Genomic DNA, 20,386 nt, shown 5'->3' with positions numbered 1-20,386 from the left:
TCTCATTTCTTTTGATAAATAATTAATACTTTTTTCCTGTTATAGTAAAGTGTTCAAGTTATGAACAAATGACCTTATCAAAGTCTAATATCAAAATCTAATGTGATAACATTTCTAGTTGTTTGGGAATGAAAAATATACTAGAGCAGGAAGCCTAAGAAAAGCTTTTGTAAATGTAGCAAATCAAAATTTAACACTTAAATACCCTTAAGATCATGGATGTCCGCAAAATTAAAGGTTTTGTTTATTGCAGGAGACTGTGGTTGGCTTGTCTGGGTATAGCCTGATCCATACAATGTTAATGCTGTTCAATTCAACTGTTCTGAACAGTGATTCTTTTCAAATATATATAGAGTTAGACCAGTTACCACTAGAGTGACTGGCTACCAAATCATGGGAAAAGAGGAGATAAGAGAATATTTATCACGCTGAACACTGGACTAGATAGTTTATTTCATTACTTGACTTAATCCACCCACCATTACATAAAGTGTTTTATTGTTTGAAATATACAGATGAAGACTCTAATAAAAGACAGAATTGAGATTGATTCAAGATTTATGGCCCCTCCATTTTCTCAGCTTCCTATGCATACAATTAAACGAGTTATTCAATGAAAAACATTATTATAATGCAATTAACTGTAAACATCTTTAAAAGTCACTGGTACTGTCCCTTTGCAAAGAGAAGCCATATCTATCTGTGGCTCACCCTACCTGGGGAAAGGCCAAGAATTAGCCTTTAGCAATTTTAAGAATTAGTTAGCAATTTTAACTGGTGTTTGTCCCTTATGTAGTACTCTGTGGCTTAGATAACTGCTTGTGGAGAGAGTCAGGAAATCCCCAACTCCCAATAGGAACCCTCAACATGATGTGGGCTACGGCATGGTTTCAAGATCAATGGAGGATCATCAGGATCCCACTAATAAGTGATGACACATTTGCCATTTGGACAAATCTATAAAAGTATTTGTGATACTGAGGGAGCTTGGAGGCCAGCATAGCCTTTGATATGCAACCACAGGTATATGAAATTGGAGACCAACCCCTCACAGTCCTGACTTCCTTGCTCATCTTCTCCCTCCTTCTGCTCTTCATTTGGACCTTGGGGGCTCAGTCCATTGCTCCAATGTGGGTCTCTGTCTCTATCTCCATCCATTGCCGGATGAAGGTTCTATGGTGATATTCAAGATATTCATCAGTGTAACTATGGGACAAGGCCAGTTCAGGCACCCTCTCCTCTGATGTTCAAGGACCTAGCAGAGGACATCCCTGTAGACACCTGGGATCCCCTCTAGAGCCAAGTCTCTTGCCAACCCTAAAATGATTCCCTTAATAAAGATATCTTCTTCCCTGCTTCTATATCTGCCTTTCCTCCATCTCAACCCTCCCACTCCCCCAAGCTCTCCCCAGTCCTTCCCTTCTCCCTTTCTTCTCCTCCTCTCTCCTTCTCCCACCCCACCCCTACCCCCATGCTCCCAACTTTTGCCCGGCGATCTTGCCTGCTTCCAATTTCCAGGAGGAACTATGTATGTCTTTCTTTGGGTTCACTTTATTATTTGGTTTTTCTAGGCTTGTGAACTATAGGCTCAATGTCCTTTCTTTATAGCTAGAGTCCACTAATGAGTGAGTATATACCATATTCATCTTTTTGGGTCTAGGTTGTCTCACTCAAAATAGTGTTTTCTATTTCCATTCATTTGCATGCAAAATTCAAGATGTCATTGTTTTTTACTGCTGAGTAGTACTCTAATGTGTATATATTCCACACTTTCTTTATCATTCTTCGATCCAACACCTCTGGCTTCCACAAGCATCTGGACTCACATTCATACCCCCATACACATACACATAATTAAAAATAAATATTTTTTTTAGATATGATAGTACTGTAACTTCCATTAGAACATCAAAACTAAAGGAAACTATTCATGACATAATGCTGTGCAAAATAGTAAAAATATTCCCTATTTCTAACTGTAGAACTGGACCTATGTGTGGAAGAGATCAAACACTTGGAGTTCTAGTACTGAGGCATATGGAGGAGCAAGAGGTCGGAAGTTTGAAAATTCAAATCCAGCCTGGGCTACTCGTCAGGCCCTGTCTCAAATAAAAAAAGATACATTATGATAGTATACATTACACTTATGTGCGCTTCAGAATGAGAACAAAAATAGAGACCATGAATTTGAAAGAGAGCAAAAAGGACACAGGGGACGTAGGACATAGGGGAGGGTTTGGAGTGCAGAAAGGGAAGAGAGAGATGGTGCAACTCCATTACATTTTCAAAATTAAAAGAACAAGAGAATAGATTAAAATGAAAGTTGACTACTGTCACCTCTAAATGTAGGGTAAGTGAATTATTTTTGTTGTTTACTGCTCTGTAATCGCAACTCACTGAATTAGGGATAAGTGTGATTTTAAAATCAAAACATAACTAAATATTTGAAATAGTATAGATAAAAGGATATGTGACTTCTCTCTTTTTCCCTCTCACTACACCACATTACAGGAATAATAACCCACAACCTTAGGTTCTCAAGAAAGATGAAACACAGGTTTTCTTTTCAGCAGCAAAGACTTGAGTAAGGTAGCCACACATTCCCCCAAAATATATGGAGATAAACAAACTTTAGAAGAAGCTATTCTTGTAAACATAAGTCCTTAAATGATTACTTTTCAGCTCAACACCGATGAGTAGGAGACTTAGCAAGGTTTGGGGCTTCCATATAGGAAGAAGAATAAATTAACTTTCTCTTCCTGAATAGCTGCTTTCTGCAGCGTTAATAGAAAAACGCCACACACATGCCAACAGTAGACTCTCTGTTAGCACCTCAAACAGCCTGCCATTCAGAAACTAGTTATTATGGGCTTTTCATTGGTGATCACATAGCTGTTCTATTATTACTTCTAATCAAAATGTAATTAAATACTAAGCAAGTCGTTTGCAATTTAGGTCAAGTCCAAGGATTAGAAACAGTGGACAGAATAGGAAATGCCATGGTAAACTGTTAATGAATGTAACACTAATTAATTGACGTAAATTGTGATCTGAATGAAGCATGAATATTTTAAATGCACTTTCAGAGGTCATTTTGTTTTATGGTTGTAATTATTGATATTCAAAGGCAAGCTTAATGTCAGCCTTTTGAGAACTAGAAATTGGTCATAATTTTGAAAGTCATTTAAATGTACTTATTTTAGAAAGAGACTCCATTTAATCATTTTATTTCTACTTAATTATTTATAATTTAGACACTGGGGTCAGTCTTGTTCACTCAACTTTCTACTATTAATTTATTGAGAACCAATTTTGTGCTAGGTTCTAATAGTGTTTAGGGGGACATTTTTATCAAGAAAATTGAATAAAATTTACTATGGTTGATTTTTTATTCTAACTTGGAAAGTCAGGCATTGAACATCATAAATAAATAAATTATGTTTTTTGGAAGATATATGTTACAGAAAAAAATGGATGGGGAAATTTAAATAAGGTGTTTGTGCCAAAAGATATACAAATTTCTACAGAGAGAGGAGGCTGTCACTCAATAAGGATCATCTAGATTTGCTATTGATTGATAGAAAGATAAAACATTCAAGACAAGGACAATCCCAGTGAACAGGGTGCCAGGAATCAAGGCTAGCTTTGTGTGCTGCCTGCTTAAAACTAACTTGTCCAAGAAGCCTAAAACTAATGTATGGCACCTGGGCATCCAGCTTTGTTTGTGAGCCACGAGTCTACACTTATTCACTCCTTCGATGGAATAAAGTCTATACATACACTGAGCACCCAGCAATAGAGAGAAGTGGGATTTGCTCATGGCCCTTTTCTGGAACACAGCTTGAGGGCAGATTGTTGCATGTATCCCTGAGTCCAAGCCCTAGGTAGCAGGCTTCCTTTAGACCCCCTCAGCCACAGTGGCCTGCCATGCCTTCCTACCTTCCAGCCGTGCTCTCTCTGTGCCCCAGAGATACATGCAGCTCTGCTCCTCTCAGATGGGAGCTGCCATCACCCTGAGCCCTTCCCACTCCCTACCTCCCTACCTGGTTGATACCAGTGTGCCTCTAAATACACTTTAAGAGGGCAGGAGTTAGTTTACTGGTGAACTGAAAGCTAATCTCTCCTGATGGTATGAGAGAAGATGTATTCTCTGGCCGTCTAAACATGACCTCAGTCAAGGCAATAAAGGAGAGAGGAAGTAGAGCTCTAGATTTTTTTTCTACTGGCCTCTCACCTTGGAGGAGAACTTGAGTTTTCTATAAAGTGAAACTTCATGTGCATGGGCAAGTAAAATTGTACACACCACACCACACACACACAGACACGCACACACACACACACATACACACACACAAGCACGAGGTGAAACAGAGAAAAGAGGGAGCGATACATGAAGGAAAGGAAACAGGGAAAGATTTAACCTACTCCCTGTCTAGGTTATTTGTCGTGAATCTCTCCCTGGGTTTAGTCTGATACAGTAAATGTCAAAAGCCCATGGCTGAAGAGCTTCTACCATGGGAAAAAAATACTGCTGTTGTCACCATCATTATTATTATTTTGCTAAATGAACATGACAGGTCAGTCAAATTGTCTTCTAAATAACTGCGCTTATTCTTTGTGTTGGTACTGCTCTCATTTTGAGGCATAGAAGCTTCTTTTCAGGATTCAATGGAAACTGTAGAGATGCATAAGTAAGCAAAGGGCTTAGAATAATTGCTGAATTCTCAGCCAAAAAAAAATGGGACATCTATATCACCCCTCTGAGACTCAGAGACTATCAGAGAAGAATGTACGAACTGGAGGGAAGCTGAAGGTGGGAGGAATGGGGAAGAATGCTGGCTTCTCATCATGACTTAGCTGCTTCAGTCCTGAACTCATGGTAGGTGCTATTACCCACACAGTCTGGGGCCCATCAACATCCTGTTATGGTGACTGAAATGGTCTCAGAGTCCCCACCACTACTAAGGATTTGTAAGCAGATAATGGTTGATGAGAAAGGGAAGGACATTTTCCTCAGTGATATAGTTTCTGATAGCTGGCCATGGTCCTGTAAACAAATCTTCTCCTATGCTCTGTAAAAAGCCTTAGTGATAGAGTCAAGGGATCACACACCAAAGTAGTCAACGAAGTAGAAGGGAGACTAGTGGATAAGAGAGGAGAGTGAGTGGGAGAAGTAGGGCCTCAAGAGAGGGTAATGAAAGGTGAATATGATTGGAATACATTATCTACATGTATGAAAATATGATGAACCCCGTTGTTATATATAATTAATATGTACAAATAGAAAAGTTGAGGAAAACATTTCTAAATGTTCAAAACTATGATCCCACTTAAGTAATTTAGGAATTGTGCTCTGTTGCTGAGACATTTTCAGGCTGTCTACTTAACACCATTCCTTTCAATAGAAGAGAACATACAGGTTATTTCACCAAGCTCTAAGAACAAAACTGTCATTTTTAGTTTCTGAGAATGGTAAAAATACTCTCAAGAAGTTCAGGGTTGAGTAAAGGAATGGCTAAAGTCTTTTTACCAAACACAGTGTGAGCTGGCATTGCCTGTAAGTCACCACTGTGGATTCTACAGCCCTTTGTTGGCATGGCATATGCTAGAGGAAGGTGGCATCCCTCAGGTGGGCATCACCCTTCAGATCTGGATCAAGCACATCAGAGTGAAATGTGAGGAGCGTGCATGCTGTTGAGGCTGCAGGAAAAGCTGACTTTGCAGAGAAAAACGGGGAAGCAGGGCAAAGCATGATAGCAGGACAGCTATCAGCCCACCCTCCCAGAATCACTGTGGGAATAAGTGAAGCTGGCTCCTCAGACATGGACCCTGGGAGCCTTTGAACCCTCCTTTTCAAGAACCTACTGTTGCCCTTGTAGAAAGCCCGTCTGACAAATAAAATGCCAGAGGAAACTGTTGTCTCTTTTCTATTTTCAAATCATAAATAAGCCTCGTTTCCTGGAAAAGATTGTCTAGACAGAGTTATTACCCCTTGAACAAGCCACAGACCTGGCCTTTAAGAATCTTGCTTGAAGATGTAAGAAATGCCTAACCACTCAGACTTTTAGAGCCTGGGGGGTGAAAGCTGCCAGGCATGATCAATGGATGCCTGCTCTCTCAGGTCAGAGCCCCTAAGCGTGACTATTAAAGATGCCAGTTCTCATTGTGATAAAACACGTTCTCAAAAAGCCACGGGAAGAAAAATTATAGTAATCAATACAGATCAAAATGAAACCATACAGAGCCACAGAACGACTAAGTACTATATAAACTCACTCATGTATGGGATCCAAAAATACTACTTCAGCAAGCTGAATGGCAGTGGAGGGTAGGACGGAGAACGTTGTTCAGTGAGTACTAAAGATAAAGGTAGCTCTAACAATAGGATCAGTATCAGCTTTTTAGAGACTGATTTAACTTCTTAGTGTGTTTTACTTGTATAAATGTCAGTGGACTACATCCAGGCAGCATTCCAGAGTCCAGAGTCCAGAGTGCATCAGATCTCCTCAAAACTAGAGTTGCAGATAATGTAGGCCACCAAATGGATGATGGTAACTGAACCCAGATCCTCTGTAAGAGGAGCCCATGCTCCTAAGCATTGTGGCATCTCTCCACCCAATATACTGTAGATTTAAAAATGCTAGAAAAAAGGAGTTTGATTATTTTCAACATGAGCGACAAATGTTTGAAGAAAGACATATAAATTATTCTTTGGTGACTTAAGTCATGATACAGATGATTCAACTGTTTTGCATCATGCACATGTGTCAAATATCACAGGGTACCCCTTAAGTATGAGTGATTTTATTCTTTTATGTTTCAGTTACAAATTGCTTTTAACAACAGCAAAAGGAATCCTGTTTATCAGTGGTCAGGCCTTGCTGAAACTAAACTGTGAAATTTCAGCTTCAACTCCATCAAGAAACCCAGAGAGCAGATTAAAAAATTAGAGGTAGCATATGCAATAAGCTTCTCAGCTGAACAATAACCAGATAAACACACACACACACACACACACACACACACACACACACTTTATAAACGGTCATTTAGGAGGCAGGCTTTATACACTGAAAGGATAAAGGTGAAGAGACAACTTGACTTTTGAAACCTTTTTGAAGGTGTCATCATGAACCCTCCCAACTGCTTCTTCTCTGGGGCAAAAACCAACTGACAGTGCATGTCCCCACTCTGATTTCTTTCGAATCTCCTTGTAGGGGTATTTGCATTTGGACTTTTTGCTACTGACATTTTTGTAAACGCCGGGCAAGTGGTCACAGGTCACCTCACACCCTACTTCCTGACAGTGTGCCAGCCAAACTATACCAGTACAGACTGCCGGGCACACCACCAGTTCATCAGCAACGGCAACATCTGCACCGGGGACCTGGAAGTGATCGAACAGGCGCGGAGGTCCTTCCCCTCCAAGCATGCTGCTCTGAGCATCTACTCCGCTTTATACGCCACGGTGAGTAGCGGGTCTGACTGTCTCCCCAAGGTGAGATTTGATAATCCCGCACCTACAGTCTCCCAGTTTCTAGGTGGGACAACTTCGGCCTCATGAGTGCCTAAGAGCTGTGGCAAAGCTCCTGGCAGGATCCGGGACTCCCCCACCACCGCCACAGTTTTAACTGGTTCCTCAGCAGCATTCCTTCCTTGTGTCTACCTGTAGGTTTTCGAGTGTGGACTTGGGCACCTGGCTGGCATCAAAGTGCACAGGCCAGGATTAAACATATGTATCCTGCCCTCTTGTAACGTTCTTTATTGCTTTGTTAGGAGTTGGATAATTCTAGAATTTAAGACCCCAAACTTCACTTCTCACTCCTGCCTGGATAATATGACCGTTGATCATCTAGGGCATTATGACCTAGCAGGACATAATTTATCAATAATAATCATAGTGGTAGTTATTAATATTATTATTGAGTGTTATTATAAATAATGTTACTAATTATTACAATTATTAAAATTGTTGTAATTAATTAATTAGCTCTCATCAGAGGAAAAGTGATGGCATTTTCTTATTTTTCTGCGTTTTAATTAAAGTCCATGTTAGAAATGTCATATTTCATCTTTGTCTGATCTAGCTTCCTTTGAACCCAGAACTCAGAAGTACAAGCGTCAGCTTGAACACACACACAAGCCGATTCCACAGAATCAGTGTGTTCCACCAGTAGAAGTAGTCATTGCTCAGAGAACCCCTTAGTGAGTCTCGGTGGAGCATGGAGAAGGGAGACAGAGCTGTCTCCTTTCAAACCGCCTAGATATTCTGGGGTGCCCTCATCTTACTCCCTCAGCCCCATCTTCAGGGGGCAGCATCCATTCTCCAGCCAACCACTACGGGAGGCGCATTCTACCTCTGTGCCACTGAGTCCAGTCTGGGCCTCAGCTGCAGATGTGCAGGCAGACATGAGACTAGTGTCTTGCTCTGGAACCACACTGCACATCTGGATCACTCCAAGGTCCTCTTCCTCGAGGCTTCCTCATCACCTGGCCCTCAGCAGATGTGCAGGCAGACATGAGGCTAGTATGCTGCTCTGGAATCACACTGCACATCTGGACCACCCCGAGGTCCTTTTCCTCGAGGCTGGAGACAGGTAGTGCAGCGGAACCACAGCTCATCTCTGGTGCTCATGACCATCCTGCCTAGCTGCTGGGAGTTTTCTAGTTAATCCTTTGGGGTCTTCTCTGTAATGACTACATGTCAAAATTAATCCAGCTACCCCATGTTAAGGAAGCACAAATACAGAGAATATAAATCTGCTATCACCTGCTTAAACGTCTCTTTCCTCCTTCCTTCCTTCCTTCCTTCCTTCCTTCCTTCCTTCCTTCCTTTCTTTCTTTACAAAACAAAGAGGGGAAATAGGCCAGAAATCCCCTGGAGCACTTAGTGTGTTTTCTAATTTTCAGAATATGGATTTGCTCCTAAATGAACTAGAGCATAATTTGTATAAAGCCATGTGCTTCTGCCACCCGCTTTCGTCTTTTGATCAGATTCAAGTCACCACTGTATGAAATTAATCTTGATAATGCCATTATACAGATAAATCGGTAACTTAAACCAGTGTGTCATCTTCAGATGAGACCTAAACATCGGTGGCAGCAGGAAGAGCCAAAGATGGTGGGTACACACAACACATGCAATGCAGGCATCTTCCGAAGATTCAGTTATCAACCCATTCAAATCAGGTTTCACACTCAGTTAGATAAACCTGGATACAACATTCCAACCGGGTAAACAATTTCTGTTGTGTGCTAAATTATGCTTTCAGGATTACTCAAGACTGATGGATATGCTAATTGCCAGGGCTTGACCTTTCCATGCTGCATAGAGGTACTGAAACACTACACGGTGCACATAAATATCTGTTGGAGGAAGCCGCTTGCTGGTTCCAGGCTGCTTAGCCTCGAAATAACCACACAGAAACTTGTATTATTTAAATCACTGCTTGGCCCGTTAGCTCTAGCTTCTTATTGGCTAGCTCTTACATACTGTAAGAAATTTAGCCCATTTCTAGTAATCTGTGTATTGCCACATGGCTGTGGCTTACCAGGTAAAGTTCCATCTGGCTCCGGCGAGACTACATGGCTTCTCTCTAAATCTGCCTCCTTTCTCCCAGCATTCAGTTTAGTTTTCCCCACCTAGCTCTGTTCCCTTATAGCTCTGCTACAGACACAAAGTAGTTCCTTATTAACCAATGATATTCATAGCATACTGAGGGGAATCTCACATCAAATATATGCTATTGTTATGTGCCAAATAGGAAGAAAATGCTAATAAAAGCATTATTCAATAGTTGCTTTATAGGTACCAGTTCATATGGCAAAGGATACCAACTAGGGGGTCTATGTTTGTAATGGTTAATATTTTTACAGGAAAGATCCATAAAAGACATACTTAGAAAGCAATATATAAGCATTAAAAATCAAACTGAACAAATATTTTTGCGTTCAGCATTTTAAGTAACATTTCCCACCATATCAGGATACTACAGTATTTTGCAATCTGTGTTACTCTGAGCTACCAGATTTTTGTGTAGCTCATGCTACATAGAATAAAGAGCCTCTTTTATCCCACCAGTATTGATGCTAGTATTGAAGCATCTTCCTAAAAATTATCTTCCCATGTAATATTGTCAGGTGCATCTATGTGAATGTATTTGTGCTCAAGATAACCAACAGTCTATAGATTATAATCTTAAATATCAGCCTTTCCTTGTGCCTTTTTAGAGTTACTGAACTCACCATATTTGATAAGAAATGATGAGACAAGTCTGTAGTCCCCAAACCCCACATGGGAAGCTGAGGCAGGATTGTAGCAAGTTTAAGACCAGGCTGGCCTATAGAAGTCTATCCAAAAGGAAAAAGGAGAAATGATGGGTCACTAGTGTCCTCTGCTGGTGCATTACAGCAATTACCGAAATGATAACGTCATTTGCTAGAAGCAGGTTTCTTAATTCCAGACATCAGGGGTGATAATGACATTTGACAACAGCAGCCCACATTTCAATTGGCAGTGAGCACATCTTTTATTTGGTTCAGGTCCCTCACTCTTTCACATATTGTGCCACACAGGAGAGATGAATGTTTAAAACACTCTGGAGGAGAGAGATAGATAGAGCAGACCACAGCTGTCCCTGATGTGAGAGAGCCAACTTCCAGAACAGCAATGACCCATCGTCAGGATTGGGCCATTCAAATTAGGTCCATCGGTCAGTCGGTGAACAATTTCATAGCACGGTCCCAAAGTTTGCAGACACCACTAGTACTATGGGGAACAGCGAAGAGTAAGATGCGAAGTCTCTCATCTCCCTGATATCCTCTGCCACAAACTCATTCAAAGAAAAGGTTTAATTGATATCCAGGATTTTAAATGGGTTTTTAAGCAGCATCACACAATTGTCTGGTTCTTTACATGAAAGCTGTGTGTTCTGAAACCAGCCATTATCCTTCGGCTATTCCTTCTGTCAATACAGCTTCTGTTCACACACTCATTTCGATGTGAAAGTGACTAACGACCACATGTTCATTGTCATCGCTGAACTGTTTCCTGTCTAACTAACTAGCTTCATGAAGCTGTCCAAGGAGATGTAGCTGCTATGGTTCCCTTTGTCAACGCCTGTTTCTGACCTGGCACATGAGTGCCTTCATGTGGATGCAGCAGGACAGGACGGCCTGCAACTCACTGGTCTCTCTCCCGCTGCAGATGTACATCACAAGCACAATCAAGACCAAGAGCAGTCGGCTGGCCAAGCCAGTACTGTGTTTGGGGACCCTCTGTACAGCCTTCCTGACGGGCCTCAACCGGGTCTCAGAGTACCGGAACCACTGTTCTGATGTGATCGCCGGTTTCATCCTGGGCACTGCAGTGGCCCTGTTCCTGGTAGGTGGGCCTTCTTCTCTCCCCTTCATCCCTTTTATGTCTTCTGGGTAAAGTCACAGTGTGTTGAGTTTCCAAGATTCCAGTCTGAGTTATTATTCCTCATGTCCCTGTCTTCTGAGCTGCAACTGTCCAGAGAATGTGCATGCATTTCTGCAAGAACAGAACCAAGGTACCTTCCTTTGAGAGGTCTGACTGACCATGTGTATTAAGTCAAGGAGAATACTCACCCCGAGAAAGAGAGCTGTGTTGTTCTTCAAGCTCTCAGCTTGGCCAGGAAGAGAAACAACACGGTACATGCTCAAATGAGTGTTCCAGTATTGACAGTCAGAGTCCAGGGCTCAGGAACTACATGTTTCTAGACAAAGGGCAGAGGGTAAAGGCCACTGGTAGGTCAGGCTCTCTCCTACAGCACTGCAAAAAAAATAAAAATAAATAAAAAACAAAGTGGACGTGGACCCAAGAACTGTCTTAGTGTATATGTACCTCCTCTCACAAATACGGAAAGCCTGCCGCTAATCACTTGCCTTTTAGAGGCCTCTTGGCATCTTATTTCAGCTAAGTGGCATTTACATTTGACCTCCCTGAAGAATGTGGGCAAACATAGCTGCCGCCGTGTCTTCACAGCCCTGAGGATGTTTTAGTTCTTCAAAGAGATGGACACCTAGCTACGTGCTCATCTGGAAAATCACTTAATCTGGCTTGGCCTGGAAAAGAAGAATCTGTGCTCATTTTTATCTTGTTTTATCCAGTTTTATTGAAGTGTGGTAGGATATGGAGGTACACAATGTCCGATGTGATGACCTTGGCTTCTCTGTTGCTTTTTCTTTCCCCTTCACCTCGGGGAGCTATTGAGGTCTAATTTGTTTTTCTACTTTTGGATTTCACATAAATAAAATCACATAATATGTATTTTCTGACATTTTACTTCCATAATAATTTTTATCTGGAGACACATTCATGTTGTAGAATACAACAATTCATTTCTTTCTAATGCTCTGTAATATTATATTTCTAGGGCATACCGGAAGGGTGCTGTTTTGTTCTTGGGTTGGTTGTTTTAACAACAGTTCACCAGGCAGATAAACTCACATACTCTACATAAAATAAAACCACTGTCAATACTAAGACCCTTTCCAAAGAAGAGAGGTCACTTAAATCTGCAAGGACTTTCCACCCTTTATAGTCCAAGGCCCTTTAAGACTAGCATCGCACATATATTCATTTTATACTCATATATTCCTGTGACTTAACTCTTTTTTTTTCCTTTCTACTCTCACTATAAAGGCAATACATGTGTGACTATCCCAGCTCCGTCTCAGCTGACCATATTTTTTTTCCTGAAGATGTTCACACACTTCTTTAGAACATGCTCTGTTGTCACTCAGCATCCCCTCCATCAGCTCCCAGCTTCTTTTTTATAATGGGAAAAGAGGAGAGGCGGGAGGGCAAGTTCTCTAGGTGAAGTCACAGAGGAAACACTGGAATGCTCCATGATGCTGGTAGCTCATTAGAGAGAGTCCCTGGGAAAGATTTTGAAAGAAAGCAGGAATTACATGTAACTTCTAGAGAACAGCGTATTTCCCAAAGGAACTCACTGGTACATAAACAAAGATGGGCTCGGAAGAAGAGTCGAACAGTCTTAACATCCAGCATCTATCTGGAGTGCACTATCCCCAGCCGAGAAGAAATGGCCGTGTAGACTGCCCACACAGTTGCATGGAGTCTTTGAGGGATGATGTCCATGAAAGCCTGAGGGCTGCTGGGTGCCATGTGCAGATTCTGCCTTAAGATTAGACTTGCTTTTTCTTAGTTGTTTGCAGTTTTTCCCTACCCCTCAGTTATTGTTTAGTCTGGTATTGCATCCAGTGGTTTGACAATTGTCAATTTTGCATCCATCCAATGGTTTTTACTTAAAAATCCTGATCTGCTCTTGAATTGCTGTCTGCTCACTTGCATGCATATGTCTACACACATCACAGAGATGCACATCAAGCTGGGAACAGAAAGGAGAGTGAAGTCAGAGGGAGAGTGGAAGTAACCAGAACAAATATCTGGGGAGGAGACAGAGAGAAGCAAAAACTGAGGACGTCAGCATAATCTTTGTTCGCCTTCCATACTGCTGTCAGTATCTGTTTCCCATGAGGAATAAGAGGGAAAAAGGAAGGAAACTGTTACCTGAGCAATTACTGCATGCCCTATACTACAAATACCTCAACTTGTGAGTTCCTAGGGCACCCAGCAATATTTTATCTTCATTTCATTGTTCAGAAAATTGAGCCTCAAAATATATAAGGCTGTGACACCTTCACCTTCTACCATTTCCTAAGAGGTCAAAGTTTGAAGCATAGCTGTAGTGTGAGGTGGAGGTGAGCCAGGTAAAAATGTTTGTGCAAATGTTCTGTATGGTTTAAAAATTACAGAAAAGATTTAACATATAAACAGAGATGCAGAATAACAAGAGAAATTATAAAAAAGATGATGATTAATTCAACACAGGCAGAGAAGATAGTAAGAAATTTATGACTCAGGTAGGAAGTAAGAAAAGTAGACAATCTTTCACAGGAAAGCTTTTAATGGATGGATAGATAGATAGATAGATAGATAGATAGATAGATAGATAGATAGACAGACAGACAGACAGATATTGCTTGTGAGCTGCTTAAGCCAAATAAATAATAATGACATAACTTGACTATGATCATTTTAGGCAGAAGTTAAGCATCAGCCACTATGGGCTCAGTGCTTGCTGTGTTTGGTACTCAAGAAGCAAAATAGTCTAAGTGATGAAATTTTGAGGGATTTAAACTCTGCCTGTCCAAGCTGGAGAGACTAGTAGCAACTCACTTCTTACTCTTGGAAGTGGTTGGCTAGATAAATAAAAAGTTAAGTTAGACACAGGTCACACCCAGGTCACTGCCAGGTACACAGCAACCCCTGTCCTGTGTTTGCTGTGATTATGAAGTGACTTACATTTATCACGCTGTCACAAATCTGTATGGTTAAAGCACCCAATCCCATTTGGCAGCTGAAGAGATGAGCTCTGTGGAGTGGGCTGCCTGTCCCCAGCCACCCTGTGAATTTGCCTCACCAGGATATGCAGTGTGCTCAGCACACACCTCAAACCTTACTCTTGGTCTCCCATAATTCCAAGGGAATACATCACCTTCATGATATCAAGGACAGTGGCCTGCCACACTCAGAGATGACAAGACACCGCCTGCTGGAATCTGACCCTAATCTCTGCCCCGCCCCCTCATCCTGCAGGTAATGTGGTTCACAACGTCCCACTGGAGTCTGACTCCAATTTCTGTTCTTCCCCATCCTACAGGGAATGTGTGTGGTTCATAACTTTAAAGGAACGCAAGGCTCTCCTTCCAAACCCAAGCCTGAGGATCCCCGTGGCGTGCCCTTGATGGCTTTCCCAAGGATAGAGAGCCCTCTGGAAACCTTAAGTGCACAGGTATAGTAAAGTGACTTTAGCAAGCAAACCCATGACCTTGGCAGGTTGTCTATTTAATCCTGAGGATGTGCTTAATGTTGTTCAAATTAAACCCAAGCAGCTTTGGGGTACTTTGGCCTCTCATGTACAATCAACATTCATGAAATTTGAATTATTCAAAGAAGTCAGTGTGATTAAGAACTGAGTTGTTTCTTGTGCAGTTCCATTTTCCTTTGTGACAGAGTATAGGGGTCCAAGTTTTGGGGGAATACAGAGGTTCAAGGTTCACAAATTCCCCTTGTAGCATGACATAATGTTTGCATGGAGCTTGCACAGGTTTCATACATTCATTTATCTCTCTTTACTTGCGATGCCTATGGCAATGCAAACACTAAGTAAATAGCTGTCACGCAGGACTGTTGAAGGAATGCCAACACAGAAACAGTGCTGTACGCATTCAATTTCCCAGATACTTCCATCTGTGACTGCACAGAAACATGGCTGCAGGACCCATGGATAGATGGAAGGCCAACTGTGTTTGGAAGGACAAAGATGGTGTTCCATCTACTGACTAGTGGCAAGCTAGAGGTACAGAAGCTGTCCTGATAGCAATCACAAAGTCAACACAATATCACTTTTTGGTTAGGTGTTCTCCAGCAAGCCCTTCATCCACGCGTGAAGTCTAAGCCGTCATTAGACACGTGGCCTTAGCTCTCCAGACCTGTGATGACTGGGAAAAGTGGAATAAAGCTGGCACGGTGTGCTGTGCTGAATGAGGTGCACCGTGGGGAAACATGTTATAATAAATACCTACTCTGAGAAGACAAGAAAAGCCATGGAGAGGGCCAAGAAAAGCCGTGGAGAGGGCCATTAAAGAGACCTAGACAGACAGTACTCAGGGCTTTCGCCATGGCAGTCTCAGGACCATCAAAAGATACTCGTATGTGAACAACAGCGTATAGAACAGGCATTAACCAGTGCCCATGTGCTTGATAAGAACTAAAATACTGGAGTCAGCACTGTTAAACTACTTACCCCAGGTACCCAGCTGGTGTGTGTGTGGGGGGGGTGGTGAATAAATATTCTTAAATGAACAAGAGAACAGCATCTTTTAAAAAGTCTTTCTAAAAGGTTTCATTTGAACACCCTTCTTTTCAGGCATCTGGAGTACTAGTTGACGAAATATTTTTTGTAATATCTGCTCGTCTTGAAATATAAGGGATAGCACTGTAGTTCCTATTGGAATTTCCTAGTGGAAATCAGCTATTTCTCCCTAGTTAGATATTGACTATCACAAGCTCTTCTCTGTCTTTTGAGCTTTAATGAAGTCTAATTTCATTAGTGAACCGGGTGTGGGGGAAGCAATAAAACTCTTTCTCATATGCACCAAGCATATTTGTCTACTATTTCCTTATCTCCCATAGAGGAATACATTGAGGAGAAGTAATACTTTGGTGTTTTATTGTTTAGGTGGGTGCCATTATTTGTTTGAGAGGCAGCATGAAGTCGGGTTGGCAGAGAGGGAAAGGATCTGGGGAGAACTGGGGGAAGGGGAAAATATGGTCTAAATACATTATAAGAAAAGTTTAAAATATTGAAAATTTAAAAAAATTCAAGAGATCGACAAGCTTGTCTGAAAGACATTTCAGGAATGGTGAGAGTTTGTGGAAGTCAGTCAACTCAGCTTTGACGTTCTGCCTGTTGCTTGCTCTACAGAATCACTCGGCCTCCATGACCGAAGTAACCTGAGATGAATGAAGAGAAGCAGCTGTGTTTGGTTTCTTTCTTTTTTTTTTTTCAACAACCTTCCAGTTCAATACTTCAGAATCCACAGTGACTCAGTCAAACTGTGAAGACAAGTATTATGTTTATCTAGTTAGAGGCTAATGTTTTGTACATTTTTTTGTATTAAAAAGTGATGTAGCTTGCCCTGATCTTTTTTTGTCAGCTTTAATATATTTATGCCAGAATTTTAAAACCAATCAAGTTTTTCTCTCGTTCAAGTGTGCATTGAAGAATCACATATATTCAGTGGTTGATGTTGTTTTGTGATATTTGTACACAAATCTTTTCTCAGTTTTATAGACAGAAATAAAGTGAGCGACCCACTTTTAACCTTTATTACCACAGTTGCTGCCTCCTCCAGAACCTCTGAATTTTAATGAGAGTTAAACTTTTGAGTGACAGGAACGACCATGGTGGTTAATTATAAATTTCAAAATCAATAATGGGGGGGGAAATATTTGGAGAGAACAGCATGTTCTGTTCTGTTCATAGTTTTTTGCGTTCCAAGTTAAAGTGACAGTGGCAGACTAGCGAAGATTCCTAGTTTACTAACTAATGACACAGACGCCAATATTGCAGGGGGGTGTTCTGGTTATATAACTCTTTCTTAGTTCATGCCCTTGCCCACCGAAGGAACTCAAGGTCGGTCTGGAGTTCTGTCCTTGGGTGGGCAGGTGACCCTATAGCCTTCGATCCAAAAGAGCAGCTAGCACCAGCCTTTCCTGCCAACTCAACGGTTTTGTATTCATACTGTATGGACTTTTTATGATGAAGAATATTTTACAGTTTGCACAGTATTATTTTGCAGAAAGGATATCAGAGCCTCCGCAGCACAGCGCCCAGACCAACATCTTCACTTGGGAGCTTCTAACTGTTCCTGGGCTTTAACTGCATCCCATTTTCTAGCATGGTGATAATATGTCCCTCCTTTGAGAAGGAGTTCCCTATCTGTATCTATCAAAATGTTTTCTTGACACATCCATGTCAGCTCTTCTTAGCTTTTTTGTACATATTTTTTTTCTAAATAGAAGAAAAAAGTTATCATAAAATATATTCTGACTCATGTCCTTTGTTTGACCTTTCAGTCAGTGGTGTTTGAGAAGTCATGGAGTGACCCGCAAGGGTTTGCTTTTCATTTCGTGTGCTGAGATTAAATGAACCCTAATAGGAGCATGACTGAAAGGCCATTCGGAGAGAGAAGGAAGTAGGGAGAGAGAGTGAATGGGGCTGGGTATGCAGTGTGTGCATGCATATGTGTTTAGATAAAATGAAAAAAAGCCTTTAATTTATTAATATATTCAAATGTACTTCCTGGATTCCTAGTGTGATACCTTAGTCTTCAGGCATGCCCTGGAACTTCTGAGTTTTCAATAAACACTTAATCTTCTTTTAGAAACGGGAGTTACCTCTGCTAAAACTTTCCTTGGTTCCATTTCCTCAACAGTTTCCCCAAACTCTCTTAGATACATTCATATATATCTTCTAAGAAATGTCTGACTAAAGTTAGAAGAAAAAAAAAAGGTGAGTAGTTGGGCTCTGCCTGCCCCGCATATATAATGCAATCTGCTGTTTTCAGTGCAACACACCCAGGGACGGTACACAAAGCTAAAACACTGTGATATACATCAGTCCTAGCACTGTGGTCCAGCTCTGCCTGGTTCTTATTGTTATTCTTTCTGTCATATGAAGATGCCTCTGAACCAAGTTAAGTTCTTTTTGGTGTGATATGTCCACTTAGATGACCCATGGATGTTATAGAGGAATGGAAATCCTAAGAGAGAATTATTTGCAAGCTCTGAACTCTCTCTGGTATGGGAAGTCCTTCTGTCTATGTTTTGCTCTTATTGGTTAATGAATAAAGATAGTGCTTTGGCCTGTGATGGGGCATCGTAGAGCTAGGCAGGAAAATTAAACTGAACGCTGGGAGAAAGAAGGTGGAGTCCCAAGGTGCCATGGAGCCACCAGAGGGGAAAGACACAAGCTGCTAGCCAGAACCTTGCCAGTAGGCCACAAACCTTGTGGTAAAATATAAAATAATAGAAATGTGTTCATTTAAGATATAAGCGTGAGCTGGAAATATGCGTAAGCTAATAGACCAAACAGTATTGCAAATAATATAGTTTCTGTGCGTTTATTACAGGACCGGGCAGCACGGAAACCTCCACCAACATCTCTCCTCTCCTATAAGATAAATGTAGTGTCACCCAGTGTCAGGACGACTCATTTATTGCTTTAGTAGTGTCTCTCCTTACGCTCACTCTGCTCGGGTGGCCTCACATTGGTCATTATCCTCCATCTAGCTTGTGAGATTCCGTGCTCAGGTTTGGACTTCTCTACTTGCATTTGCTGCCAAGGACAAAGCTCTCTGTCCAAATACAACAAGCAGTAACTATAGGGTAAGAGAAACATTTTTCCTCCTCATTTTATGATATAAAAATGGCTGAGAACGTCAGGCTCACTGTAGAAGAAGATTGGAAAGAACCAAGACTAATAAAGTGTTTGATGTTGTACAACAATGAAACTCTTAACTGTAATGATATTTTATTTGTATTTTAACAAATAAAGTTTGCCTGTAGATCAGAGTGCAAAAATAAGCCACTAGAGGTCAGGCAGTGGTGGCACACACCTTTAATCCCAGTATTTGGTCGTCACATGCCTTTAATCTCAGCATGAAGAAGGTAGAGACAGGAGTGATATGGCTGGGTGCAGAGAGGAACATAAGGTAGAAGAGACAGAAGCTCAATGCAATCTGAGGTTTGGTGGAGATACATGCAGTCTGAAACAGTCTGAGGACAAAGTCTTCCCTTAGGTCTGAACACTGGTAGAGGTAAAAGAACTCGCTAGTAGCTGGCCGCCCTGCACTCTCATCTTCAGGCAAACTTTACTTTTATATTTTTATTTATACAAATAAAGCATCCCTGCACTTAATCTCATGGACACCCATGCTTTGATAACATGCCCATTACAGTAACTGACACAGAAAATATTTTGTTAAAGTTTACCCAACAAATAGATGCCAGATTTCTCCCTGACTTGGCTGAAGAGAGACTGGGGTTTATTTGGAAATAAGGGGACTTTTAATGGGGCCAAAATAACTTTTAAAAACTGTCATGCTTAGATACAGAAGTAATAATGGCAAAAAACATGCTCCACGCAGTTAGGACTTGTGAGTTCCCCTTGGTGAGCTCTGAAGATCCTTTCACTGGGCTATGATGGGCAGGAAGGCGTGGCAGTCCAAGTATTTGGAGAAAACAAATATCTTTAATCTGCCCTTGAAAGGAGTGGGTGTCATTGTAATGAATTAGCAAGAACTATAATTGGTATTTATGCTTTGGAAAATTGACTTTATTCTCTATAGCCACCTACAACAAGTGATATCTTAAAGGAAGACCCATCGAAAACCCAGTTCTCCAAATTTATCTCAAGAATTGGGTCCCACTAATGCTGCAATAGTGAGGAAGTTCAGAAAAGACAAAAAAAAAAAAAGTTGAAGTTCTATGACCAAATTTGGCCTGACTCCTTTTTCAGATACTTTTCGAGAATCTAGAATAAAATTAAATCTTTGTTTACAGTAAATACATCTTAAATTCCCCTGCAGCCCTGGAGACCTTGGGCTTTCCCTCCACATCGGCAGTCCCATGGAGAACCACCTTATGAGCTCACTTATGGAAAAAGATTTTTTAGTAGCGCCTTGAGAAGTAACTTCAGAAGCCACCAATGCTAGCGTGTGCAGCTACTGTACAGAGACTTAATGTGACTCTCTTTGGGAAGTCCACGAT

The 20,386-nt window shown here is 41.2% G+C and overlaps 1 protein-coding gene across 2 annotated transcripts in view; it reads left to right on the top strand.

The window, feature by feature from the left end:
* Plppr1 (phospholipid phosphatase related 1) overlaps positions 1-17,658 on the top strand; it is a 235,723-nt gene extending 218,065 nt beyond the window's left edge. For both annotated transcript variants that reach the window (XM_048420381.3, XM_048420383.3), the window contains 4 exons: positions 7,218-7,468; positions 11,207-11,383; positions 14,712-14,843; positions 16,539-17,658. In XM_048420381.3, the coding sequence (XP_048276338.1) occupies positions 7,218-7,468; positions 11,207-11,383; positions 14,712-14,843; positions 16,539-16,571 (593 nt within the window). In that variant the 3' untranslated portion in view covers positions 16,572-17,658. The remainder of the gene's footprint in view (positions 1-7,217; positions 7,469-11,206; positions 11,384-14,711; positions 14,844-16,538) is intronic.
* Positions 17,659-20,386: the final 2,728 nt, after the last annotated feature.

This window comes from Myodes glareolus, chromosome 16, assembly GCF_982192425.1.
Source record: "Myodes glareolus chromosome 16, mMyoGla1.1, whole genome shotgun sequence".
In the NCBI taxonomy this organism is placed as follows: Eukaryota; Metazoa; Chordata; class Mammalia; order Rodentia; family Cricetidae; genus Myodes; species Myodes glareolus.
The sequence above is the reverse complement of the archived record's forward strand: the minus strand, read 5'-3'. Positions and strand labels throughout refer to the sequence as shown.